Genomic DNA, 27,666 nt, shown 5'->3' on the forward strand with positions numbered 1-27,666 from the left:
AAAATAATTGCTGCATCTGGCTAAAATAATTACTTTTTAAAAATTTTTTCCTTTTGATTCTGACAGTGGAAGTATTTTCGTTGATTTGGGAAAGAATTGGTGTACCTTACCTTGTAGCTAAGCTGATAATTAATGATTCTATGTGAACTTTTTCTATTTTTCTCCTAGCTCCAAGCCAGAACAGAGGACTTCAAACTCCAATTCCTCAGCAGACGCAAAATAATTGTAGAATTACTGTTTTTGATGAAAATGCTGATCAGCCTTCTAGAGCAGAGTTGTTTAAACCCGTGGTCCAGCCATGGATGGCACCACCTGTCCCTGGGGCTAAAGAGAATGAGCTATGTGCAGGCCCTTGGAACACAGACAGGCCCTTGGAATATAGGGTAAGGACTCATAGATCAAATGTATTTACTAACATAACATAGACTTCAGGTTTGGAATGGAGGGCTATTTTTAGCATCTCTTAATTTCTCTTCAGTATTTAGGTAGAATGTGCATAACTCGTGGCAGAATGTAAAAGGTGTGGTAATTTTAGTTTTCTTCTTCATCTCCAGCCTCATGGTAATATTGCTTCTGTGACAGCTGTACCCCCTATGCGTCCCAGTTTTACTCCATATGTGGAAGAGACTGCACAACAGCCAGTTATGTGAGTTTGGTTTCCAGATACTTTGAAGTGGAAATTATTAAGGGTAGGCAGAGGCACCTATCCTACTTCAAATCCTCAGCATTTTCTTTGTGGAAATGAAAATAGTCAGACAAAGTTTTGTATATACCTTTTGTTTCTATTACCTTGAGTATGTTAGGGCTAAGAACTCTTTTGGTAATATTTTTATTAGGGTATAAATATCAGGTCAGTTTATATTTACATTGTTATAATGAGGATAATCACTGTTATTTTGTGATTAATAAAAATGTACTACTATTTTTATTGATAGTAATTAGATATTGTGGTAGTTGTTTTATCCTACTTTTTTCTTCTGAACATATTTTTCCCCTTCCTAACTCTTAGCATTTGTTTTATTTTTTTTGTAGGAAGAAACATGATAGGTGGTCGATAATATAATCAAGTCAGTCTAAGATTTAGTTCAATAATACTACCATTATTGAATTCTAATGCTAGGTTCAATTCTGTGTCTCAGTGTAAAAGGTTCCTTATAACTAATTTATAAATATACTTATATACTAGGTACCATAGGAATATGAAATAAGTTTTGAGCCAAATTCTACCTGATTAAGAGTTCATGACACAGGAAACTTTTTAAGAAATTCATGAGTTGAGTTTGTTTTCCTTTTTTTTTTTTTTTTTTTTTTTAATTTTTAGTTGTAAATGGACACAATACCTTTATCTTATTTATTTTTATATGGTGCTAAGGCTCGAACCCAGTGTCTCACACATGCTAGGCAAACTTTCCACCACTGAGCTATAGCCTCAGCCCTCATATGAGCTCTTATAGAAATTGATGACATATATTTTTGGATGTTTAATTTTATTTATTTTTTTATTTTTAGAGTTTTCATGAGTATTCAGTACTTGATGTGTTTCATATTTTTTCTTTCTTTAAGCTTTTAGTTATTTGAATGTTTAATTTTTTTGCTTTGTAGAAACTTGAATTATGCCAAAATTAATACGGTATAGAAAATGTTTAAACTTCATTTAAATTCTCTTTCTTTGGTGTCTTATTGGACCTTACTACACATTTTTCTTTTCTTTTTTTTTTTTTTTTTTTCCCACATTTTTCTTTAGATTGTGTGTGTGGTACTGGGGATCACACCCATACTAGGCAACCATTCTGCCACTGAGCTGCATACACAGCCCTCTTTAAATATTTATTTTGAGTTAGGTTCTTGCTGAGTTATGGAGATTAGCCTAAATTTATGATCCTCCTTCCTCAGCCCCCCAATTATCTGAGATTAGATGTGCATCACCATGCCCATTTATGTGTGTGTGTGTGTGTGTATGTGTTACTGAGGATTAAATCCAGGGGCACTTAACCACAGAACCACATCCCTAGTCCTTTTTTTACTTTGAGACAGGGTTTTGCCAAGTTCCTGAGGGTCTCCCTAAGTTGCTAAGGCTGGCCTCTTACAATCCTCCTGCCTCAGCCTCCCAAGACTCTGGACTTAGAGACCTATGCCATCATACGCAGCTATTTTTAATTCTTATACATTCAAGTTTAGCAATCTTCTTTACTGCTTTTGTGTCCTTATCATTGTTTACTGGAATTCTGCAACTTAACTGTGTTAACTTTCTATTACTATACCATACATGGAGATAATGAGCTTATAAAAAGAAAAGGTTTATTTTGGCTCACAGTTTTGGAAGTTTCTGTCCATAACTGATTGGCGCTGGTGCTTGGGCCCATTGCAAATCAGCACATCATGGTGTAAGAGCATGGCAGAACACATCTCTCATCTCATGACCAGAGAGGAAGGGACTGGAATCCCATTATCCCCATCAAGGGCACCCTTCTGATGACCTAAAGATTTCCCACTAGGCCACAGCTCTTAAAGATTCTACCACCTCTCAATAGTTCCACGGACTGGGGATCAAGCTTTTAACACATAAGCTTTTGGGAGACACTTATCTAAATCATAGCAGTAACTAGAATCCCAATCTTCAGTCTATTCCTCTCCATCCATTTTCTCTATGCTGCTAAAGTTCTACAGTGTATATTTGATCATGTTGTTTCTCAGATCAGAACCTTGTACTAACTCCCCACAACTTTTAGGACGAAACCCAAAATCAACATTTATTATGTAATTACAAACCTACCTCACAATGGTTTTGTGTGATAACTTCTTATATAATGGTTTATATGTTTTCTAAACTGAAATAACTACAAAAATGAGTTGATATCATATGAACTTTGAAATCATGTGACATCAGAACTTTTTAGATAAAATAAGATTCAAATTTGGTTTAGAACAATTTAAGTTCTTTATTTTTCAATTTATGCTTTTAAAAATTTTAAAAGCCTCATTTATAAAACCTTCATGATTTAATCTCTGCTAGCATCTCCAGTTTTCCCCTCCTATATGTGGTCACGCTAGACTGTACACTTCAGAACTTGTAGAACTCTTACCCTTCTCCCATGTGACTAATTCTTTTTCCTCCTAGGACTGTGCTCAGATGTCATACTCTTCAGGAAAACTCTAGTGAAGCATTTCCTTTCATCTAAATTTTATTGACTGGTTGGATGTATGAAGTTACAAAACAGCACTTTAGGAAATACATTTTATATAATTCAGTTCTAGAGTTCATTTAAATAAAAGAATTACTTAGATACCAAGATCTGTTTTATTTTCCTTAATTTTCAAGTTTCTCCTGCTATCTTCTCTTTCTTGAGAATAGGTCCTCCTGCCTCAGCCTCCTCCCAAGCCTCTGGGATTATGAATTTTTTTCTTTTAATAAACTTTTACTTTTGGAATGACTTTAGATTTAAAGAAAGGAGCAAAGATAATGCAGAAAGTTTCTGTATTGCGTTCATGTAATTTTCCCTATTACTTAACATTTTACATAGCTATGGTTTGTTAGAAATATGACATTGACATAATACTATTAGAAAAGTCTTTAGATCTCGCTAGTTTTTTTTTCCTACTAACGTCCTTTTTCTCTTTCTGATACCAATCCAGGATACCACATTGCATTTAGGAAGCTGACTTTTCTTTGACTATTATTCCCCTTAATTTTTTATTGTATGAATTGAAAAGCATAGAACACAATTTGATTTAAAAAAAAAATGTGTTTTATCTAAAAAGTGTTCTGGGTAGCTTTAAAATTTATATAATGTCTGTTCTTTTTGTATAACTATTGCAGTTTAGGAAACATATAAACCACTTATATAAGACATTTTTTTTGTTTTGTTTTGTTTTCAAATAGTGTTATTGGCATATGGTTCATGAGCATATGTTTACACATTGTCTAAAGCTGGTCTTTATGCTTACAACAGCAGGGCTGAGTCATTTCTATAGACCAAATGGCCTGCACAGCTGAAAATGTGGACTATCTGACTTTTTGAAAACAACAACAACAACAAATAAAAAACTTGATAACTCCTGGGATGCCTTTTCCTCCTCATTGTGGGAATGGAACCCAGGACCTCAAACATGTTAAGAAAACACTGTACCACTGAGCTGCATCCCCAACCCCACTAGATGATTTTTAAGATTCTTTCTGATTAGAAGTTTGATGATCCATGGAAGAAATGAGCAGTACTATTAACCAGATAAAACCTAGGGAGAGGTATGAAATTCTGTGTTGTGCAGATGGGCATATTGTCCTGCCTCGAGTGCCCAATAAATTCTTTTTCTTTTTTCATGTATGTATATAGGGTAATAATATCTCTCATTCTACTGTTCTTCCTATCCCCACTGCCCACCCCTCCCCTCACTTCCCTCCGCATAATCCAAAGTTCCTTCATTGTTCCCTACCCACCACCACTATGGATCAGCATCCGCTCATCAGAGAAAACATCCGGCCTTTGGTTTCAGGATTCAGGATTGGCTTATTTCACTTAGCATGATATTCTCCAGTTCCATTCATTTACCTGCAAATGCCATAATTTCATTCTTCTTTAAGACTTAGTAATATTCCATTGTGTATATGTACCATATTTTCTTTATCCATTCATCTGTTGAAGGGAATCTAGGTTGATTCCACAGTTTTGCTATCATGAATTGAGCTGCTATAAACATTGATGTGGCCATGTCACTGTAGTGTGCTGATTTTAAGTCCTTTGGGTATAGACTGAGGAGTGGGATAGATGGGTCAAAATTGGGTCCATTCCAAGTTTTCTGAGGAATCTCCATACTGCTCTCCAGAGTAGCTGCACCAATTTGCAACTCCACCAGCAATGTATGAGTGTGCCTTTTCCCCTACATCCTCGTCAACACTTATGATTGCTTGTGTTTTTGATAATTGCCATTCTGACTGGAGTAAGATGAAATCTTAGAGTAGTTTTGATTTACATTTCTCTAATTCAAGAGATGATGAACATTTTTTCATATATTTGTCAATTGATTGTATTTCTTCTCTGAAGTGTCTGTTCAGTTCCTTATACCATTTATAGACTGGGTTATTTGTATTTTTATGTTAAGTTTTTTGAGTTCTTTATAAATTCTGAAGATTAGTGCTCTATCTGAGGTGCTTGTGGTAAAGATTGTTTCCCATTCTATAGGCTCTCTCTTCAAATTATGGATTGTTTCCTTTGCTGAGAAGTTTTTTTTCTTTTTTTTTTTTTGCAGTCCTGGGGATCAAACCCAGGACCTTGTACTTGCAAGACAAGCACTCTACCAACTGAGCTATCTCCCCAGCCCCTGCTGAGAAATTTTTTAGTTTGAATTCATCCAATTTATTGATTCTTTTTTTTTTTTACTTTTTTTTTAATTTATTTTTTTTATTGTAAACAAATGGGATACATGTTTCTGTTTGTACATGGAGTAACAGCATACCATTTGCATATTCATACATTTACATAGAGTAATGTTTGATTCATTCTGTTATTTTTTTCCTCCCCCCCCACCCCTCCCACCTCTTTTCCCTCTATGCAGTCCCTCCTTCCTCCATTCTTGCCCCCCTCCCACCCCCCATAACGTGTCATCATCCGATTATCAGTGAGATCATTCCTCTTTTGGATTTTTTAGATTGGCTTATCTCACTTAGCATGATATTCTCCAATTTCATCCATTTGCCTGCAAATGCCATAATTTTATTATTCTTTATGGCTGAGTAATATTCCATTGTATATATATATACCACTGTTTCTTTATCCATTCATCAATTGAAGGGCATCTAGGTTGGTTCCATAGACTGGCTATTGTGAATTGAGCAGCTATGAACATTGATGTGGCTGTATCTCTGTAGTATGTTGATTTTAAGTCCTTTGGGTATAGGCCGAGGAGTGGGATAGCTGGGTCAAATGGTAGGTCCATTCCAAGTTTTCTAAGGAATCTCCACACTGCTTTCCAGAGTGGCTGCACTAATTTGCAGCCCCACCAGCAATGTATGAGTGTACCTTTTTCCCCACATCCTCTCCAACACCTATTGTTGCTTGTATTCTTGATAAACGCCATTCTAATTGGGGTGAGATGGAATCTTAGGGTGGTTTTGATTTGCATTTCTCTTATTACTAAAGATGGTGAACATTTTTTCATATGTTTGTTGATTGATTGTAGATCATATTTGGTGAAGTGTCCATTCATTTCCTTAGCCCATTTGTTGATTGGGTTATTTGTATTCTTGGTGTAGAGTTTTTTGAGTTCTTTATAGATTCTGGAAATTAGTGCTCTATCTGAAGTATGAGTGGCAAAGATATTTTCCCACTCTGTAGGCTCTCTCTTCACATTACTGATAGTTTCCTTTGCTGAGAGAAAGCTTTTTAGTTTGAATCTATCCCAGTTGTTGATTCTTGCTTTTATTTCTTGTGCTATGGGAGTCCTGTTAAGGAAGTCTGATCCTAAGCCAACAAGGTGAAGATTTGGACCTACTTTTTCTTCTGTAAGATGCAGAGTCTCTGGTCTGATTTCAAGGTCCTTGATCCATTGTGAGTTGAGTTTTGTACAGGGTGAGAGATAGGGGTTTAGTGTCATTCTGTTGCATATGGATTTCCAGTTTTCCCAGCACCATTTGTTGAAGAGACTATCTTTTTCTCCATTGCATATTTTTGGCACCTTTGTCTAGTATTAGAAAATTGTATTTATTTGGGTTTGTGTCCATGTCCTCTATTCTGTACCATTGATCTACCTGTCTATTTTGGTGCCAATACCATACTGTTTTTGTTACTGTCGCTTTGTAGTATAGTTGAAGTTCTGGTATTGCGATACCCCCCGTTTCATTCTTCCTGCTAAGGATTGCTTTAGCTATTCTGGGTTTCTTATTCTTCCAGATGAATTTCATGACTGCTTGCTCTATTTCTGTAAGGTACATCATTGGGATTTTAATAGGAATTGCATTGAATCTGTATAGCACTTTTGGTAGTATGGCCATTTTGACAATATTAATTCTGCCTATCCAAAAACATGGGAGATCTTTCCATCTTCTAAGGTCTTCCTTAATTTCTTTCTTCAATGTTTTATAGTTTTCATGGTAGAGATCTTAAACTCTTTGGTTAGATGGATGCCCAAGTATTTTATTTTTTTTGAGGCTATTGCAAATGGAGTTGTTTTCCTCATTTCCCTTTAAGCTGTTTCGTTGCTTGCGTATAAAAATGCTTTAGATTTATGCATGTTGATTTTATAGCCTGTTATTTTGCTGAATTCATTGATGAGGTCTAGAAGTTTTCTGGAGGAGGTTTTTGGATCCTCTAAATATAGAATCATGTCATCAGCAAATAGTGACAGCTTAAGTTCCTCTTTTCCTATTTGTATCCCTTTAATTTCTTTAGTCTGCCTAATTGTTCTGGCTAGAGTTTCGAGGACAATGTTGAATAGAAGTGGTGAAAGAGGACATCCCTGTCTTGTTCCTGTTTTTAGAGAATGGTTTCAGTTTTTCTCCATTAAGAATGATGTTGGCCATGGGCTTAGCATAAATAGCCTTTACAATGTTCAGGTATGTTCCTACTATCCCTATTTTTTCTAGTGTTTTAAGCATAAAAGGGTGTTGTACTTTGTTGAAAGCTTTTTCTGTGTCAATTGAAATAACCATATGATTCTTATCCTTAAGTCTATTGACATGATTACGTTTATTGATTTACGAATGTTGAACCATCCTTGCATTCCAGGGATGAACCCCACTTGATCGTGGTGCACAATTTACTTAATATGTTTTTGGATATGGTTTGCCAATATTTTGTTAAGGATCTTTGCATCTATATTCATCAAGGATATTGGTCTAAAATTTTCTTTCCTTGATGTGTCTTTTCCTGGTTTGGGTATGAGGGTGATATTAGCTTCATAGAATGAGTTTGGTAGGATACCCTCCTTTTCTATTTCCTGGAATACTTTAAGAAGTATTGGAATGAGTTCTTCTCTGAAGGTCTTGTAGAACTCGACTGAGAATCTGTCTGGTCCTGGGCTTTTCTTGGATGGTAGATTTTTAATGGCTTTTTCTATTTCATTGCTTGATATTGATCTGTTTAAATCTTGTATATCCTCCTGGTTCAGTTTGGGAGGAGCATATGTCTCTAGAAATTTGTCGATGTCTTCAGTACTTTCTATTTTGTTGGAATACAGATTTTCAAAGTAGCTTCTCATTATGTTCTGTATCTCAGTGGTGTCTGTCGTGATATTTCCTTTTGCATTATGTATTTTAGTAATTTGAGTTTTCTCCTCTTTGTTAGTGTGGCTAAGGGTTTGTCTATTTTGTTTACTTTCTCAACCAAATTTTGTTATGTCAATTTTTTGAATAGTTTCTTTTGTTTCAATTTCATTGATTTCAGCTCTGATTTTAATTATTTCCTGTCTTCTACTACTTTTGCTGTTATTCTGTTCTTCTTTTTCTAGGTCTTTGAGCTGTAATGTTAGGTCATTTAGTTGTTGACTTTTCATTCTTTTCTGGAATGCACTCCATGCAATGAATTTTCCTCTTAATACTGCTTTCATAGTGTCCCAGAGATTTTGATATGTTGTGTCATCATTCTCATTGACCTCTAAGAATTTTTTAATCTCCTCCCTGATGTTTTTTGTTATCCATGTTTCATTCAGTAGCATATTATTTAGTCTCCAAGTGTTGGAGTAATTTCCCTTTTTTATTTTGTCATTGATTTCTACTCTCAGTCCATTATGATCTGATAGAACACAAGGCAGTATCTCTATTTTTTTGCATTTCCTAAGGGCTGCTTTGTGGCATATCATATGATCTATTTTCGAGAAGGTTCCATGTGCTGCTGAGAAGAAAGTGTATCTGCTTGTTGATGGATGGAATATTCTATATATGTCTATTAAGTCTAGGTTATTGATTGTGTTATTGAGTTCTGTGGTTTCTTTGGTTGGATTTTGTTTGGAAGCTCTATCTAGTGGTGACAGCAGTGCGTTAAAGTCACCCAGAATTATTGTTTTGTGGTCTATGTGATTCTTGAAATTGAGAAGGATTTGTTTGATGTACAGGGATGCACCATTGTTTGGGGCATAAATATTTACTATCATTATGTCTTCCTGATTTATGGTTCCCTTAAGCAGTATGAAATGTCCTTCTTTATCCCTTCTGACTAACTTTGGCTTGAAGTCCACTTTATCTGATATAAGGATGGAAAACCCCGCTTTTTTACTGAGTCCATGTGCGTGGTAGGTTTTTTCCCATCCTTTCACCTTTAGTCTGTGGATGTCTTTTTCTATGAGATGAGTCTCTTGCAAGCAGCATATGTTGGGTCTTTCTTTTTAATCCATTCTGCCAGTCTGTTTTGATTGATGAGTTTAGGCCATTAACGTTCAGGGTTATTATTGAGAAATAATTTGTATTCCCAGTCATTTGGCTTATTTTTGGTTTTTAAGTTGGCTTGGTTTCTCCTTTGAGTGCTTTTTCTCTAAGGTAGTTCCTCCCTTTGCTGACCTCCATTGTTGTTTTTCATTCCCTCCTCATGGAATATTTTGTTGAGAACATTCTGTAGTGCAGGCTTTCTATTTGTAAATTCTTTTAACTTTTGTTTATCATGGAAGGATTTTATTTCATCTTCAAATCTGAAGGTTAGTTTTGCTGGGTATAGGATTCTTGGTTGGCAACCATGTTCTTTCAGAGCTTGAAATATGTTGTTCCAGGCCCTTCTAGCTTTTAGAGTCTGGGTTGAGAAGTCTGCTGCTATCCGTATTGGTCTCCCCCTATATGTAATCTGATGCTTTTCTCTCGTGGCCTTCAAAATCCTATCTTTATTTTGAATGTTAGGCATTTTCATTATAATGTGTCTTGGTGTGGATCTGTTGTGATTCTGTGCATTTGGTGTTCTGTAAGCCTCTTGTATTTGATTTTCCATTTCATTCTTCAGGTTTGGGAAATTTTCTGATATTATTTCATTGAATAGGTTGTTCATTCCTTTGGTTTGTATCTCTGTGCCTTCCTCAATCCCAATAATTCTTAAATTTGGTCTTTTCATGATATCCCATAGTTCTTGGAGATTCTGTTATGATTTCTTACTATCTTCTCTGTTTGGACAACTTTATTTTCAAGATTCAATATTTTGTCTTCATTGTCTGGTCTTCCAACTGGTCTAGTCTGTTGGTGATGCTTTCCATTGAATTTTTTATGTCTCCTTCATTTCAAGGATTTCCGTTTGGTTTTTTTTTTTTTTTTTTTTTTTTTTTGAGAATCTCTATCTCTTTGTTGAAATGATCTTTTGCTTCCTGCACTTGCTCTTTCAGCTTATTGGTATTATCATTCATTGCCTGCATTTGCTCTCTTACCTCATCCTTGGCTTCGCAAATCATCTTAATCATGTATAATCTGAAGCCCTTTTCTGACATTTCTTCTAACATACTGTCATTGGATTCTATTACTGTAGAATCTAGATTTGTTTGGATCATTTTCTTCCCTTGTTTTTTCATGTTGTTCATGTATCTTCCCCTCTAGCAGTGCAGATCTGGGGTATTGCAGATTTCCCCCTATAGGCTTTTTTTTTTTTTTTTTTTAGTTATAGGTGGACACAATATCTTTATTTTTATGTGGTGCTAAGGATTGAACCCAGGACCTCACACATGCTGGGTGAACACTAACACTGAGCCACAATCCCAGCCTCCCCCCCCCCCCATAGGCTTATAGTGGCCCTATAGGTTTCCAAAACCCTTTCTGTAAGGGGAGATCAATATTAGCAGTGCCCAAATCAGACACTGTGCAATCATAGACCGAATAGCCCCTATGGGGACAATAACAAAATTGTCATAATAAACAGAGTTCAAATATTATCTTCGGTAAAGCAAACAGGTTTGCAATAAGGTCTGCAGTTTCTAATGGAGGACAAAGAAGATGCAGAGGGATGTAGAATGTGGCTGTTAATGGGATAAGAAAAGAATATACAGAAGTTCTAGAAAATAGAAAGGGTGAGAGTGTAATCAAAAGAAATCAGATGTTAGCATGCAAAAGAGGGAGAAAGAGACTCTGAGGGAACAGGTAAACAAAAGGAAAAGATAGCAAGAAAAGTACAGAAATAAAAACTTAAATTTTTTTTAAAAAGGAGAAGAAAGAAAATCTACTGTATAGCAGTCATACACTAATGAAACCTCCCAGTGTTCCGTAGCCTGATGCATGAGAAGTACCTGACAATGAGCTTCAAGCCTCCAGCAGGCATCTAAGGATGGGATTTGCCCCACCCAAAAATCGGAGCTATGGCTTCCAGGATTATCCAAGATGGCTGCTCTGGCTTCGAAATGTGTTGGCAAATGGGGGGCTGCAGCTCTGGGTTGGACGTGGTCAGCTGGAGGTCCTGGAGACAGGATGCAGTTAGTCCGGCAGGGGTCCCGGAGGTCCCGTGTGTTTGGTGTGGTTGTGGGATCCTGGAGGCCGGGTGCAATCAGTCCGTCTGGGGTCCTGGTGATAGGGCACAGTCATTTGGTCTGGGGGTCCTGACAGCAGGGAGCAGTCAGTCAATGTGAGGGCCCCAGAGGCAGGGAGTGATCAGTGAGGCTGAGGGATCCTGGAGATGGGGCTCAGTCAGTCCAGCCAGGGGTCCTACGGGGCCTGGCTGTTGTCTCAAAATGGCAGCAGCCGTGTGTAATCAAACCTGCAGGTACTGTAACAGTGAACTTCCAGGCAGCAGCAGGCAGCTGGTGCTCCACTGGCGGTTGGCGATCAGTTTGCTGACTATTGTCGGAGGATCGGGAGGTGAACCTCAAGCGTTGGGTGATGGATAGGAGTAAGGCAGGCGACGGACAGGCAAGAAGCAGGCAAATGGCGGATGGTACACGCCTAACAGTGAGCAATCTGCTCTCAAAAAAGGCGTCCATATGCTGGCAGACTACAGGTCATCACAGCAGACAAAAGGGTAAACACCAGGGGATCGATAAGCAGCAAAAACTGCCTCACCGAGAAACAGATATCCTCTGCTTGAATCTGGCATTACGGAGGGACAAGGAACGCAGCCTCCCTCTAGTCCGCCATCTTGGATCCCCAAGACATTGTTATTAAACAGAAAACAGTTGTATTTTTTTAAAAAATTTTTATTTTTACGAACTGCAATTTGATTCATTGTACACAAATGGGATACAACTTTTCTGTGGTTGTACACAATGTAGATTCATACCATTCATGTAATTGTACATGTACATAGGGTAATATTGTCTGTTTCAGTCCACTATCTTTCCTTCCTCCACCCCCTCCCACCCCATTTCCCTTCACAGTCCAAAGTTCCTCCATTCTTCTCTTGCCCACCCCCCTGCCAGACACCCCCACCTCGTTATTTATAATCATCCACTTATCAGAGAAAACTTGCAGCCATTGGTTTTTTGTGCTTGGCTTATTTCACTCAGCATAATATTCTCTAGCTCCATCCATTTACCAGCAAATGCCATAATTTTATTCTTCTTTATGACTGTGTGTATATACCACAGTTTATCTGTTCATCAGTTGAAGGGCATCTAGGTTGGTTCCACAATCTAGTGATTGTGAATTGAGCAGCTGTGAACATTGATGTGACTGCATCACTATAGCATGCTGATTTTAAGTCCTTTGGGTATAGGCCAAGGAGTGGGATAGCTGGGTCAAATGGTGATTCCATTCCAAATGGTGATTCCTTAGAAATCTTCACACTGCTTTCCAGAGTGGCTGCACCAATTTACAACTCCACCAGCAAAGTATGAAAGTGCCTTTTCCCCCACATCCATGCCAATACTTATTATTGCTTGTGTTCTTGATAATAGCCATTCTAATTGGAGTTAGATGAAATCTTAGGGTGGTTTTAATTTGTATTTCTCTAATTACTGGAGATGATAAGCACTTTTTTATATACTTGTTGATCACCTGATATCATCTTCTGTGAAATGTCTGCCCAGTTCCTTAGCCCATTTATTGATTGGGTTCTTTATAGTTTTGGTGTAAAGTTTTTTAAGTTCTTTATAAATTTTGGAGATTAGTGCTCTGTGTGAAATGTGTATGGAAAAGATTTTCTCCCACTCTAGGTTCTCTTTTCACATTATTGATTATTTCCTTTGCTGAGAAAAAGCTTTTTACTTTGAATCCATCCCATTTATTGATTCTTGCTTTTATTTCTTGTGCTCTGGGGGTCTTGTTAAGAAGTCTGGTCCTAAGCTAACGTGATAGAGATTCGGGCCTACTTTTTCTTCTCTTTGGTGAAGGGTCTCAGATCTAATTCCTAGGTCCTTGATCCATTTTTAGTTGAATTTTGTACAGGGTGAGAGACAGGGGTTTAATTTCATTTTATTGTGTATGGATTTCCAGTTTTGCCTTCGCCATTTGTTGAAGAGGCTATCATTTCTCTAGTATATGTTTTTGACACCTTCGTCTAGTATGAGATAACTGTACTTAGGTGGGTTTGTCTCTGTGTCTTCTATTCTGTACCATTGGTCTACCTGTCTGTCATGGTGCCAATACCATGCCATTTTTGTTAGTGTTGTTAGAGTTTAAGGTCTGGTATTGTGATACCTCCTGCATCACTCTTCCTGCCCAGGATTGCTTTGGCTATTCTGGGTCTTTTGTTCTTCCAGATGAATTTCACGATTGATTTCTCTATTTCTATGAGGAACGACATTGGGATTTTAATTGGAATTGTGTTAATCTGTGTAGTGCCTTTGAAAATATGGCCAGTTTGATAATATTAATTCACAGGAGATCTTTCCATCTTTGAAGGTTTTCTTTAATTTCTTTCTTTAGTGTTCTGTAGTTTTCATTGTAGAAGTCTTTCACCTCTTTCGTTAGATTGATTCCCAAGTATTTGTTTTTTTCCTGAGGCTATTGTGAGTAGTTTTCCTAATTTCTCTTTCAGAGGAGTCATTGCTTATGAATAGAAACACATTAGAGTTATGTGCGTTGATTTTTATATCCTGCTATTTTGCTGAATTCATTTATTAGGTCTAGAAGTTTTCTGGTGGAGTTTTTTTGGGTCCTCTAAATACAGAATCATGTCGTCAGTAGATAGTGATAGCTTGAATTCTTCTTTTCCTATTTGTATCCTTTTAATTTCTTTGGTCTGTCTCATTGCTCTGGCTAGTATTTCAAGGAAGATGTTGAATAGAAATGATCAAAGAGGGCATCCCTGTCTTGTTCCAGTTTTTAGAGGAAATGCTTTCAGTCCATTAAGAATGATGTTGACCAAGGGCTTAGCATAAATAGCCTTTACAATGTTGAGGTATGTTCCTACTATCCCTATTTTTTCTAGTGTTTTGAGCATGAAGGGTGTTGTAGTTTGTCAAACGCATTCTCTGCATCTATTGAAATAATCACGTGATTCTTAACCTTAAGTCTACTGATGTGATGAGTTACCTTTATTGATTTCCAGATGTTGAACCAATCTTGCATCCCCAGGATGAACCCCACTTGATCATGGTGCACTATCTTCTTACTACATTTTTGTATGCAATTTGCCAGAATTTTATTAAGGATTTTTGTGGCTACGTTCATCAGAGATATTGATCTGAAGTTTTCTTTCCTTGATGCATCTTTGGTTTTGGTATCAGAGATACTAGCGTCATAGAATGAATCTGGAAGGATTCCCTCCTTTTCTATTTCCTGGAATACTTTGAGGAGTATTGTATAAGTTCTTCCTTGAAGGTCTTATAGAACTCAGCTGGGAATCTGTCTGGTCCTGGGCTTTTCTTGGATGATAGGCTTTTGATGGCTTCTATTTCATTGCTTTGAAATTGATCTGTTTAAATTGTGTATGTCTTCCTGATTCACTTTGGAAGAATCACATGTCTCTAGACATTTGTCAATGTCTTCAATATTTTCTATTTTGTCAGAGTATAGATTTTCAAAGTAGCTTCTAATTATGTATTTCAGTGGTGTCTGCTGTGATATTTCCTTTTTCATCATGAATTTTAGTAACTTGAGTTTTCACTCTCTGTTAGTGTGGGTAAGGGTTTTGTTTACTTTTTCAAATAACATTTTGTTTTGTCAATTTTTTGAATTGTTTCTTTTGTTTCAATTTCATTGATTTCAGCTCTGGTTTAATTATTTCCTGTCTTCTACTTTTGGTGTTGTTTTGTTTTTCTTTTTCTAGGGCTTTGAGATGTAATGTTAGGTCATTTAGTTGTTGACTTTTTATTCTTTTCTTGGATGTGCTCCATGCAATGAATTTTCCTCTTAGTACTGTTTTCATAGTGTCCCAGAGATTTTGATATGTTGTGTCATTGTTCTCATTTACCTCTAAGAATTTTTTTTATCTCCTCCCTGATGTTTTCCATTATCCATGCTTTATTCAGCAGCATATTTAATCTACAGGTGTTGGAGTAGTTTGTTTTTTACTTTTATCATTGATTTCTAATTTCATCCATTATGATCTGATAGAATATAAGGTAGTATATCTATTTCTTTGTATTTGCTGAAGACTGCTTTGTGGCATGACATGGTCTGTTTTAGAGAAGGACCCCATGTGCTGCTGAGAAGAAAGTATTTGCTCATTGATAGATGGAATAGTCTATATATGTCTGTTTAGTCTAAGTTATTGATTGTGTTTTTGAGTTCTGTGGTTTCTTTGTGTAGTTTTCGTTTGAAAGGTCTATCCAGTGACAAGAGTGGTGTGTTAAAGTCACCCAGGATTATTGTGTTGTGGTCCATCTGATTCCTGAAATTAAGAAGCATTTGTTTGACGTCCACGTATGTGGATGAGCCACTGTTTGGGGCATTAATATTTATGATTTTTATGTCTTGCTGATTTATGCTTCCCTTAAGCAGTATGAAATGTCCTCCTTTATCCCTTCTGCCTAACTTTGACTTGAAGTCCACTCTATCTGATATAAAGATGTAAACCCCTGCTTTTTTACTGAGTCCATGTGCTTGGTATGTTTTTCCCCGTCCTTTCACCTTTAGTCTGTGAATGTCTTTTTCTGTGAGTCTCTGGAAGGCAGCGTATTGTTGGGTCTTTCTTTTTAATCTAATCTGCCAGTCTGTCTTTTGATTGATGATTTTAGGCCATTAATATTCAGGGTTATTATTGAGATATGATTTGTATTCCCAGTCATTTTGGCTTATTTTTGGTTTTTAACTTGGTTTCTCCTTTGATTGGCTTGTCCTTTAGGGTAGTTCCTCCCTTTGCTAACCTACATTGTTGTTTTTCATTTCTTCCTCATGGAATATTTTGCTGAGAATGTTCTATAGCGCAGGCTTTCTATTTGTAAATTCTTTTAACTTTTATCATGGAAGGATTTTATTTCATCTCCAATTCTGAAGGTTAGTTTTGCTGGGAAAAAGATTCTTGGTTGGCAACCATGTTTTCTCAGAGCTTGAAATATGTTGTTCCAGACCCTTCTAGCTTTTAGGGTCTGGGCTGAGAAATCTGCTGATATTCATATTGGTTTTCCCCTAATATCATCTGATGCTTTTCTCTCGCAGCCTTTAAAATTCTATCTTTATTTTGGATGTTAGGCATTTTCATTACAATGCCTTGGTGTGGATCTATTGTAATTTTGTACATTTGGTGTTCTGTAAGCCTCTTGTATTTGATTTTTCCATTTCATTTTTCAGGTTTGAGGAACTTTCTGATATTTCATTAAATAGGTTGTTCATTCCGTTGGTTTGTATCTCTGTGCCTTCCTCAATCCCAATAATTCTTAAATTTGGGCTTTTCATGATGTCCTTTAGGTCTTGGAGGTTCCGTTCATGATTTCTTACCATCCTGTGTTTGGTCAGATTTATTTTCAGTATTAAATATTTTGTCTTCATTGTCAGAGTTTGTCTTCCAAGTGATCTAGTCTGTTGGTGATGCTTTCCATTGAGTTTTTATTTGGTTTATTGCTTCCTTCATTTCAAGGATTTGTTTGTTTGTTGTTGTTGTTGTTGTTGTTTTGTTTTTTCTCCAGAATCTCTCTTTGTTGGAGTTGAAGAAATTAGCTCGTGTCAGAGAGCACTTACCTAGCATGCGCAAGGGACCCCAGTTCAGATCCCTGGCCCTTCAGGGGACAAAAAACAAAAAACAAAAAAAAAAAACCACAGAATCTCTCTTTGTTGAAATGTTTTTTTGCTTCTTGCAGTTGCTCTTTCAACTGTTTATTGGGGTGATCTTTCATTGCCTGCATTTACTCTATAATCTCATCCTTTGCTTCGTGAATCATTTTAATTATGGATATTCTGAACATCTTTTCTGATGTTTCTTCTACCATGTTGTCATTGGATTCTGTTAATATAGAATCTTGGTTTGTTTGGAACACTTTGTTCTCTTGTTTTTCATGTTGTTTACATATCTTCCCCTCTAGTAGTGCAGATCTGGGGTATTACAATTTCCCCCCATAGGCTTATAGTGACCCTGCAGGTTTCCAAAACCTCTTCTTTAAGGGGCAGATCAATATTAGCAGGACTCAGTACAGACAATATGCGGCCCTAAAACAAATAGCCCCTATGAAGTCGTTGACAGTATTGTCATAATAAACAGAGGATGAGTTCGTTTATTGTTTACAGTATAACAAATAGATTTGCAATAAGGTCTTCAGTTTCTAATGGAGGACAAAGAGGATGGGGAGGGGTGTAGGATGTAACTGTTAATGGAATAAGGAAAGAGTATATAGAAGTTCTAGATGGTAGAGAGAGTAAAAGTGTAATCAAAAGCAGTTAGTTGTTAGCATGAGAAAAGGGAGAAAGAGACTGAGGAAACAGGTAAACAAAAGGAGAATGGAGCAAACAAAGTAAAGGAATAAAAACTTAACATTTTCAAAAAGGAGAAAAAAAATGGAAAAAAAAAAAAAAAAAAAAAAAAACTACACTATAATAGTCACATAGTATTCAAACCTCCCAGTCTTTAGTAGCCTGATGCATGAGAGGTACATGAGAGGTACATGACAATGAGCTTCCATGCAGGCATCTCAGGATGGGATTTGCCCCACCTAAAGATGGCAGCTTCCGCTTCCAGGATAAACCAAGCTGGCAGTACTGGCTTCCAAACGTGTTGGCAAACAGGGAGCTGTAACATGGGACGTGGGTTCTGAGTTCCTGTGAGGCACAGTAGTTTGGGCCGGGGGTCCTGGAGGTAGGGCACAGTCATTTGGGTTAGGGGGTGTCCTGGAGGCAGGGTGCAGTCAGTCGGGTGGGGTGGGGAGGGTCCTGGAGGTGGAGCAGGATCAGTCAGACTAAGGATCCTGCAGGTTTTGGCTGTTGTCCCAAAATGATGGCAACCACCACGAGTAACCAAACCTGAGGATACTGTGACAGTGAACTTCCAGGCAACAGTGAGCAGCAGGCAGTCCACTGGTGGTCTGCAGTGTTCTTCAGGTTACTGACTGACGATTGGCAGGTGCATCTCAGGTATAGGGTGATGGGTAGGTGAAAGGCAGGTGATGGGCAGGCAGGAGGCAGGCAAATAGGCAAATGGCGGGTGATAGGCAGCAGTCATTGAGCAGTCTGAACTCCTAAAGTAGGTGATAGGCTGGCAGACTGTGGGTGATCAGGGTGGACAAATGGGGTGAACAGCAGGGGATCGATGAGCAGGAAGGACTGCCTCACAGATAAACAGATTTTCCTGTGCTTAAAACCGGAGTTACTGAGTGACAAAGGAACACAGCCTCCCTCTAGTCTGCCATCTTGAATATCCAGTTGTGTGGTTTTTACTAATAAATTATGTAACCAGTTTTTTAATCACAGTTATATTTTGGCAGATCCAAGTCTAGAATGCATGTTTCCGACTGTCAGTTCTTTAGAACTACATATTCTTTTCAACATTCTGTATCCTACATAAGACTTCTAATCTGATTCCCTACTCCTTTAAATTTTTACTTTATTTTTTAAATTTTTTATTTTTTTAGTTTTTGGTACTGGGGATTGAGTCACATCTCCAGCCATTTTTTATATTTTATTTGGAGACAGGGTCTCCCTAAGTTTCTGAGGCTCTCTTTGGAACTTGGAATCCTCCTGCCTCAGCCTCCTGAGCACTAGAATTAGTCATGAGTCACTGTGCCTGGCTTATTTATTTAATTAGTATCTAACTTATTCTCTTTTTTTTTTTTTTTTTATTTTCAGGGCTGGGGATTAAAGGGCCTTGCACATGCTAAGCACAGATTTTACCAGAGCTAAACCTCCAACTTCTTTGTATTTTAATCCTGTGAATAGACTATGTGACATAAAAGGAACAAAGATAACCAAAATTGTGTGTGACTATAAAATAATGAATAGGACCTCTATGAATATCCAATTACTTTATCTTGCCTTTTTTTTTTTTTCTTTTTGATTCTGGGCATCAAACCCAGTCCTCACTCATGGTAGGCAAGCATTCTACCACTGACTTATGCCTGAGTCCCCATCTCACCTTGGGGACTCTGTGCTGGGGATTGGACCCAGAGCCTCTTGAATGCCAGGCAAGTGCTCTCCTACTGAACTATATCCCCAGCCATTTTTCTCTTTACTTTTGTTTTGAAACAGGGTCTCACTAAGTTACCCAGGCTGGCCTGATACTTGTGATCCTCCTACCTCAGTTTCTTGAGTAGCTGGGATTACAGGCCTCTGCCATCAAACTCAGTCAGCTCACCTTTTTAGTGGCCTTTTCCTCCTTTTTAATTTTCTCTCTACCCCTATTCTTCTGTATCATTCATTTGCAACTTTAACTATACATTTACCATCACCTGGAAAGCTTGTTTTTTAAAACATTTTTTTAAAAAGCTTGAGATATAATTTACCTACCATATAATTTGCCCTTTCAAAGCATACGGTCCTATGACTCTTAGTATATTCAGAGTTGTGCAACCCTCTCACAATACATTTAAGAGCATTTTCATCACTTTAAAAAAAACCCTATTCCCCATTCACCAACACCACCCTAGCCACCCCACTCTCAGCCCTAGCAACCCCTAATCTATTTTCTGTGTCTATAGATTTGCCAATTCTGGACATTTTATCTAAATTGAATCATAAGATATGTGATCTTCTGTAACTAGTGTTTTTTATTCAGTGTAGTGTTTTTAAGATATCAAAACATTCATTTTTTAATGCTAAGCAATATTCTGTAGTATGGATATATAGCATTTTTATTCAATCATCAGTTTAATGGACGTTTGGGTTGTTTTCATATTTTGGCTGTTAAGCATAATGTTGCAGCTGTGTGTAATGGCACACACCTGTCATCCCAGCAACTCTGAAGGTTGAAGCAGGAGGATTCCAAGTTTGAGATTGGCTATAGTAACTTATTGAGGCCCTGAGCAGCTTAGTGAATCTTGTTTCAAAATAAAAAATGAAAAGGGTGGTAAAGAAATCATCCCTGGGTTTAATCCCCAATACCAAATAGGAAAAAAAGGAAAGGTTTTTAAAAAAAAGAAAAGAATAATGTTGCTATGAATATTTGTGTGTACATCATTATACGGCTGTGTTTTCATTTCTCTTGAGTATATACTGAGAAAAGGAATTCCTGGATGATATGGTAGCTGCATTTGTTCTTTTTTAATGTTTACCTTCTTTATTCCATTATGTGTAGCTATTTTGTAGGTATAGAGAATCAGAAAAGATCTGTTGAAAAGGTGTGCTATCCAGTCTTTTAAGGCGGGCCTCTGATCCTAAATGTAGAGATGTAGTTTGTAGCAAGTGGGAAGTTCTTAAGACATGGCAAAGACACAAGGGAATACTGACCTATACCAACACGAGATGGTCTAGGACCACTGTCTGCAGTCATGTGATGTCTCTGACATCATGTCACTCTCATTCATTTTAATATCAAAGGTTTCTTCCAAGGAAGGTCTGGAATTCAGAGTTTTCCTGGAGTTTTCCAGTGATACAATCCCCAATTCTTCTGCAGTCCATTTTTCTACTTTAAATTCCCGATGTAAGCTTCAAAATCACCAATGTACATTTCTATGCAATGACCAAGCATTGTAACAGAAAACATGTCATCTTTCCTAAGACCAAGGGCTATTTGGAAATAGTCCACAACATTTTCAAAGTTGCCCATCCGACTATGGATATAGCCTATGGCATAATAGGTAGGTAGATGCATTTTGGGGAATTAGCACCAGTGCCTGCTGGTGGTAATCTAATGTCTCTACTTTTTTTTTTTTGTAGTGCTGGGAATTGACCCCAGGGCCTTGTGCATGCAAGGCAAGCACTCTACCAACTGAGCTATAACCCCAGCCCTCTACATATTTTTTTAAGTTTCCTGCAGACATGCCCCAAGTTGTTCGACAAAGATTCCTATTTGTCAACTGTCACCTCATTCCCAATTGCTTTAATTTTTTCCAAAGCGTCCAGAAACCATTTTCTGCTGTTTTCCATTCTCCATTCTGAAATGCAACCACCCCAACCTCATGAATGACAAAAGGGTCTTCTGGTGCAATGTTGAGAGCTTGGCTAAAGAATCTTTCAGCCAGTGGAAACTGCATTTTTAATATTTTGAGCAACTGTCACTGTTTTCCAAAGAGACTGCATGATTTTACATACCCACAGTCCCATAATGTGTGAGCATTTTGATTCCTCTACATCCTTGCCAATATTTGTTATCTGTCTCCTTAGTTATTGTCATCTTAGTGGGTGTGAAGTGATATTTCATTATGGTTTTGATTTGCATTTGCATAATGACAAATCGTGTTGAGCATCTTTTCATTGCTTATTAGCCACTTGTATATCTTCGTTGGAGAGATGTGTATTTAAATTCTTTGGCTACTTTTTAATTGTTTTTTTTGTCTGTTTATTGTTCATTATCTTTTGAAGCCCCAAAGTTTTTTTATTTTTATTAATTTATTTTGGTGCCAGGGATTGAACTCAGGGTTACTTAATTGCTGAGCCACATCCCCAACCCTTTTTTTTTATTTTTTGAGACAGGATTTCACTAAGTCCTTAGGACCTCTTTAAGTTGCTGAGGTTGGCTTTGAACTTGCAATCCTCTGCCTCAGCCTCCTGGGATTACAGGACTGCACCACTGCACCCAGCACCCCAAAGTTTTTTTATTGTTGTTTGTTTTTTGATAAAATGTATTTTGTCTCTTCGAACTTTTGGTGTCATGTCTAAGATGGCTTTGCCTAATCCGAGATCATGAAGATTTGCTCCTATATTTTCTTCTAAGAGCTTTACAGTTTTAGCTCTTACATTTATTTAGGTCTGTGGGCCTTACCTAATTTTTGTATAGTATAAGGAAGACGTCCAGCTTTATTCTTCTACATGTAGATATCCAGTTATCCCTGTAACCATTTGTTGAAAAGATTAGTTGTCGTCTTCATTGAATGGTCTTGGTTTCCTTACTGAAAATCAGCTATAATGTATAGGTTTATTTCTGAACTGTTTTTTTGTTTGTTTGTTTGTTTTATTGTTTCTGGTACTGGGGATTGAACCCAGTGTGCTTAACCACTGAGCTACATCCCCAGCCCTTTTAATTTTTTATTTTGAGACAGGGTTTCAATAAACTGCTCAGACCTTGCTGAGTTGCTGAAGATGGCTTTGAACTTGTGATCTTCCTGTCTCAGTCTCCAGAGTCACTGGGATTACAGGCATGCACCACCACACACAACTGATACTTTATTTTTTATAGCAGTTTTAAGTTTATAGAAAAATTGAGTAGAAAGTACAGAGTTCCCATATACTTATCCCCACTCAAACCTTATACAGTTTTCTCTCTTATTAACATCTTGCATTAGTGTCATATATTTGTTTTAGTTATTGATTAGAGCGAATCGTTTACATTAAGATTGATTCTAGCCAGGTGCAGTGGTGCTTGCCTGTAATCCCAGAGGCTCAGGAGGCTGAGGCAAGAAGATCTTAAGTTCATAGCCAACCTCAGCAAATTAGCAAGACCCTAAGCAACTCAGTGAGACTGCATCTCTAAATAAAATACAAAATAGGGCTGAGGGTGTGGCTCAATGGTTGAGTGCCCCTGAATGCAATCCCTGGTACCAAAAAAAATAAAGGAAAAATGATTCATTCTAATATGTTTCAAACTTACTATGAGATTTTTCTTTTTTCTTTTTTTTTGCGGTGCTGGGGATTGAACCCAGGGCTTTGTGCTTGCTAGGCAAGCACTCTGCCAACTGAGCTATCCCCCAGCCCACTTACTATGAGATTTTCAAAAAATATTTTTAGTTGTATATGGGCACAATACTTTTATTTAATTAATTTATTTTTATGTGGTGCTGAGGATCAAACCTAGTACCTTATACATGCTAGGCAGGTGCTCTACCACTGAGCCACAATCCCAACCCTTATATGAGTTTTGACACATGCCTGATGTCACGTATCCATCATTGTCGTGTATACAAAATGGTTTCATTGCCATCAGAATCCCTTGAACACCATCTTCATTTCTTCCCTGAACCAATGTGAAGTACTGATCTTTTTATTGTCTTTATAGTTTGCCTTTTCCAGAAAGTCATATAGATGAAATCATATAGTATTTACCCTTTTCAGTCTGGCTTCCTTCACTTAACAATATTAATTTAAGGTTTCTCCATGTTATTCTGTGGCTCAATAGTTCATTTATTTTTAGTGCTGAATGATATTCCATTGTATGAATGTACTGCAGTTTGTTTGTTCATTCATCTACTGGAGGACATCTTGTTGTTTCCAAGTTTTAGAAGTTATAAATATGTTGCTATAAACATTCTTATGCAGGTTTTTGTGTAAACATGTTTTCAATTCGTTTATCTGGATTGTATAATAAGACTAACTTTAACTTTGTTAGAAAGTGCCAAACTATTCCAAAGTGGAAGTGGAAAATATATCATTTTGCATTTCTACTAGTAACAAATGACATGTATATCCTGACAGCATTCAGTTTTGTCAATAGTTTAGATTTTAGCTATTCTAATAGGTGTGTAGTGGCATCTCATTAATGTTTTAATTTGAAATTTCCTAATTTATTATGCTGAGCAGCTTTTCATATGCTTATTTGCCATCTCTGTTTTCTTTGGTGAGATGTCTGTTCACACTTCTTTAAATTTATTCTGAGGTTTTATTCTTTATGAAGTTATTATAAGTAGAATTGTTAATTTCATTTTCAGGTGGTTTATTGCAAGTATATAAAATACTGATGGTATTTTTTATTTAATTTTATTTTTTGGCATGTAGGAAGGTAGAGATAGTCTTGCTACCTTGCCCAGGCTGGTCTTAAACTCTTGAGCTCAAGTAGTCTTCCTGCCTCAGCTTCCCTAATAGCTGAATAACTAGGACTGTAGTTGCAATGCAATTGATTTTTTGCAGATCTGTGTCCTCTGATTTTTTTTTTTTTTTTTTTTTTTCCCAGTGTTAGGAATTGAACCCTGGGCATAATGCATGCTATGTAAGCATTCTACCACTGAGTTACACCCCCAGCTATTTTAAAATTTTATTTTTATTTTTATTTTTAGACAAGGTCTTGCTAAGTTGCCCAGCCTTGTGCCTCAGCCTCCTGCCTCAGCCTCCCAAGTAACTGGAAATGTGTTATTAGTTTGAGTTTTTCATAGAAGTTCTTTATCAGGTTGCACAAATTGGAGAAGCTCTTAAAACTGTAGATGCGTAGACTCTATCACTATAGGTTCTAATTCATGGCTCTAGGAAGGACCAGATATCTTTAGTTGTAAAAAAGTTTATTAGAAAGTAAAAGATATAAGTGATTCTGATCAATGGCCAGTGTTGAGAACATCTGTCTGCTAACCTGAATGAGGTATAATTATATTTCATTTTATTCAAACCTATCCTGCCTTTCTCATTCTTCTCCTTCAGCTGACAACCTTCAATTTTATATCATCAGTTCCCTAATGCTATATTCCTAACTGATTCTTTTGAGTGTGAAACTGAAAAATGACTACCTTGCAGAAATTAACTTTATATCCACCAGGTTTGAATAACATGTGATATTAAATTTTATTTTTACCTATAAGCAGTATGAGGTGTTTGACCACCCTAACTCTACTACTGATTTCCTTCCTCATAGCAGAGTTAGTTCTCAGAACATAATTTTAATTTTTTCCTGGTATTAGGGATTGAACCCAGCACCTTACACATGCTAAACAGGTGTTCTACCACTGACCTATATATATCCCAGGACCAGAACATAATTACTAATGATTTTTATAAGTTATTTTTAGTCTCCTTTTTCAATCTTATTATTTGTGTTTTGAAATAACTCCTATATAGTCTTGCAATTGACATGTTTGGTTAAAATTTATAAGAAATAATTTATTTTGACTGATTAATAAAATTATTTTGCTTCTTTAGGACACCATGTAAAATTGAACCCAGTATAAATCATATTCTAAGCACCAGAAAGCCTGGAAAGGAAGAAGGAGATCCCCTGCAAAGAGTTCAAAGCCATCAGCAAGAGTCTGAGGAGAAGAAAGAGAAGATGATGTATTGTAAGGAGAAGATTTATGCAGGAGTTGGGGAATTCTCCTTTGAAGAAATTCGGGCTGAAGTTTTTCGGAAGAAATTGAAAGAGCGAAGGGAAGGTGTGTGTGTTGAACCAAGTCAAATTTGTGAAAAAAATTTATTTGTAGGAGAGTTGAACTGATTTATTAAATCTGAGGAAAATTGCCCATTTTGTAGTTTTATGTGCTATTTCTGTGGTTGTACTGTTTCTCTCTATATATGTGCTCTACTTCCATTGTTGCCTGTCACAAACACACAATGGGAAAACTGTCTGCTCGGGAATAAAGAAGCAGGTCTGATATGTAAGAACAATTCGTGTTCTCCAATAAAATTAGTAGACAGCTATGATCCCTTACCTACATACATGTACATGTCATGCCTTCCCATTAAGTACTTTTCTTAATGCTGCCTAAAATTTTTCACTGTACTCTTGATACTCCAAGGACGTTTTTTAGTTTTCCTTTAACTCTCCTAAAACGTTTTAAAAATTTTTTTCCATGTATTTTAATTGATATATTAGAGTTGTACATAACAATGGGATTTGTTGTTGCATATTTGTATATACACATATATAATTTGGTTAGTATCATTCCTCAGCACTTTCCCCTTCCTCCCTGTCTCCCATCCCTTGTTCCCTTTCCTCTATTGATTTCCCTTTGATTTGCATGAGATCCACCCCCACATTTCTTTTTCCTCTCTAGCTGCCACATATGAGAGAAAAAGTATGTCCTTGGACCTTCTGAGTTATTTTGCTTAACATAATGGTCTCTAGTTCCATCCATTTTCCTGCAAATGACATAATTTTATTTTTCTTTATGACTGACTAAAACTCCATCGTGGATGTACACCACATTATCTTTATCCATTTATCCATTGATGGACACCTAGGCTGGTACCACAGTTCAGCTATTGTGAACAGGACTGCTGTAAATATGGATATGCATGTATCATTGTAATATAATGATTTTAATTTATGATAAATATCTAGTGGTATAGCTGGGTCATATGGTGTTTCCATGCCTAGTCTTGAGGAACCTCCATACTGATTTCCATACTAATTTACAATCCCACTAACAGTGTAAAGTGTTCGTTTTTCACTTAATTCTCTCCAGCATTTATTATTTGTATTCTTGATGAATGCCATTCTGACTGCTGTGAGATGAAATCTCAGTGTAGTTTTGATGGTGAACATTTTTTCATGTATTTGTTGGCCATTTGTATATTTTCTTTTGAGAAGTGTGTTTAATTCATTTGCCATTTATTTGATTTTGGGGGGGGATGTAAAGTTTATATATTCTGGATACTAATCATCTATCAGAAGAGTAGCTAGCAAAGATTTTCTCCCATTCTGTACATTCTCTGTTCACATTTCTAATTATTATTTCCTGTGCTGTGCAGAAGCGTTTTAATTTGATGACATATCATTTATTAACTCTCGGCATCATTTCCTCAGTTTCAGGGGTCCTATGCAGAAAGACAGTGCCTGTGCCTATATATGACTGTTGAAGTTGCATAGTTTCTGGTCTAATTCCTAGGTCTTTAATTCATTTTGAGTTAGTTTTTATGTGCGATGAGAGATAAGGGACTAGTTTCATTCTTCATATGGATAACCAGTTTTCCTAGCATCATTTGTTAAAGAGGCTGTCGTCTTTTCTCCAATGTATGTTTTTGGCACCTTTGTCGAGCATCAGGTGACTGTAGATGTGTAGGTTTGTCTCTGTCATCTTTTCTGTATTTTTACAGAAAATTACATGGTCTGGAATTTTTATGCCAGTACCATGCAGTTTTTGCTACTATAACTCTGTAGTGTAATATGAAATCAGGTAATATAATGCCTCCAGCATTGTTTTTTTGTCTTTTGGGTTTTTTTTCCGCCCCCCTTGGCTTAGAATTGCCTTGTCTATTCTGAGTCTTTTATTCTTCCAAAATGAATTTAGAGCTGTTTTTTTTGTTTGTTTGTTTTTTCTAGTTCTGTGAAAAATGTCATTGATATTCTGATGGGGATTGCTCTGAATCTATTATATTGCTTTTGGTCGTATGGCCATTTTAACATTATTAATTCTGCCTATCCATGAACATGGAAGGTCTTTCCTTCTTCTGAGGCTTTCTTCTAATTTTTCTTCAGTGTTCTATAGTTTTCATTACAGTTATCTTTTACCTCCTTCTCCAAGGATTTATTTAGATTAACATGTTTAGTCATACCTCAGTCACTTAGAATAGTTTTGTTTCTTAAAGATTCTTACTAAATTGAGGGAGTCTTAATTATAAATTGAGAAGGTAGGAATTTTAGAAATGGAAAGCACTTCCTATTCTGAAACCTGTAGTATTTGGAGGTA

At 36.8% G+C, this 27,666-nt stretch overlaps 1 protein-coding gene across 1 annotated transcript in view; it reads left to right on the forward strand.

Moving 5' to 3' along the window:
- Positions 1–27,666, forward strand: part of BUB1B (BUB1 mitotic checkpoint serine/threonine kinase B) — a 73,473-nt gene that overhangs the window by 17,135 nt on the left and 28,672 nt on the right. The window contains 3 exon segments of the mRNA XM_079125970.1: positions 169–383; positions 555–646; positions 25,181–25,410. Coding sequence (XP_078982096.1) covers positions 169–383; positions 555–646; positions 25,181–25,410 — 537 coding nt within the window.

The sequence above is a fragment of the Sciurus vulgaris genome (assembly GCF_902686455.1).
Source record: "Sciurus vulgaris genome assembly, chromosome: 2".
NCBI lineage: Eukaryota > Metazoa > Chordata > Mammalia > Rodentia > Sciuridae > Sciurus > Sciurus vulgaris.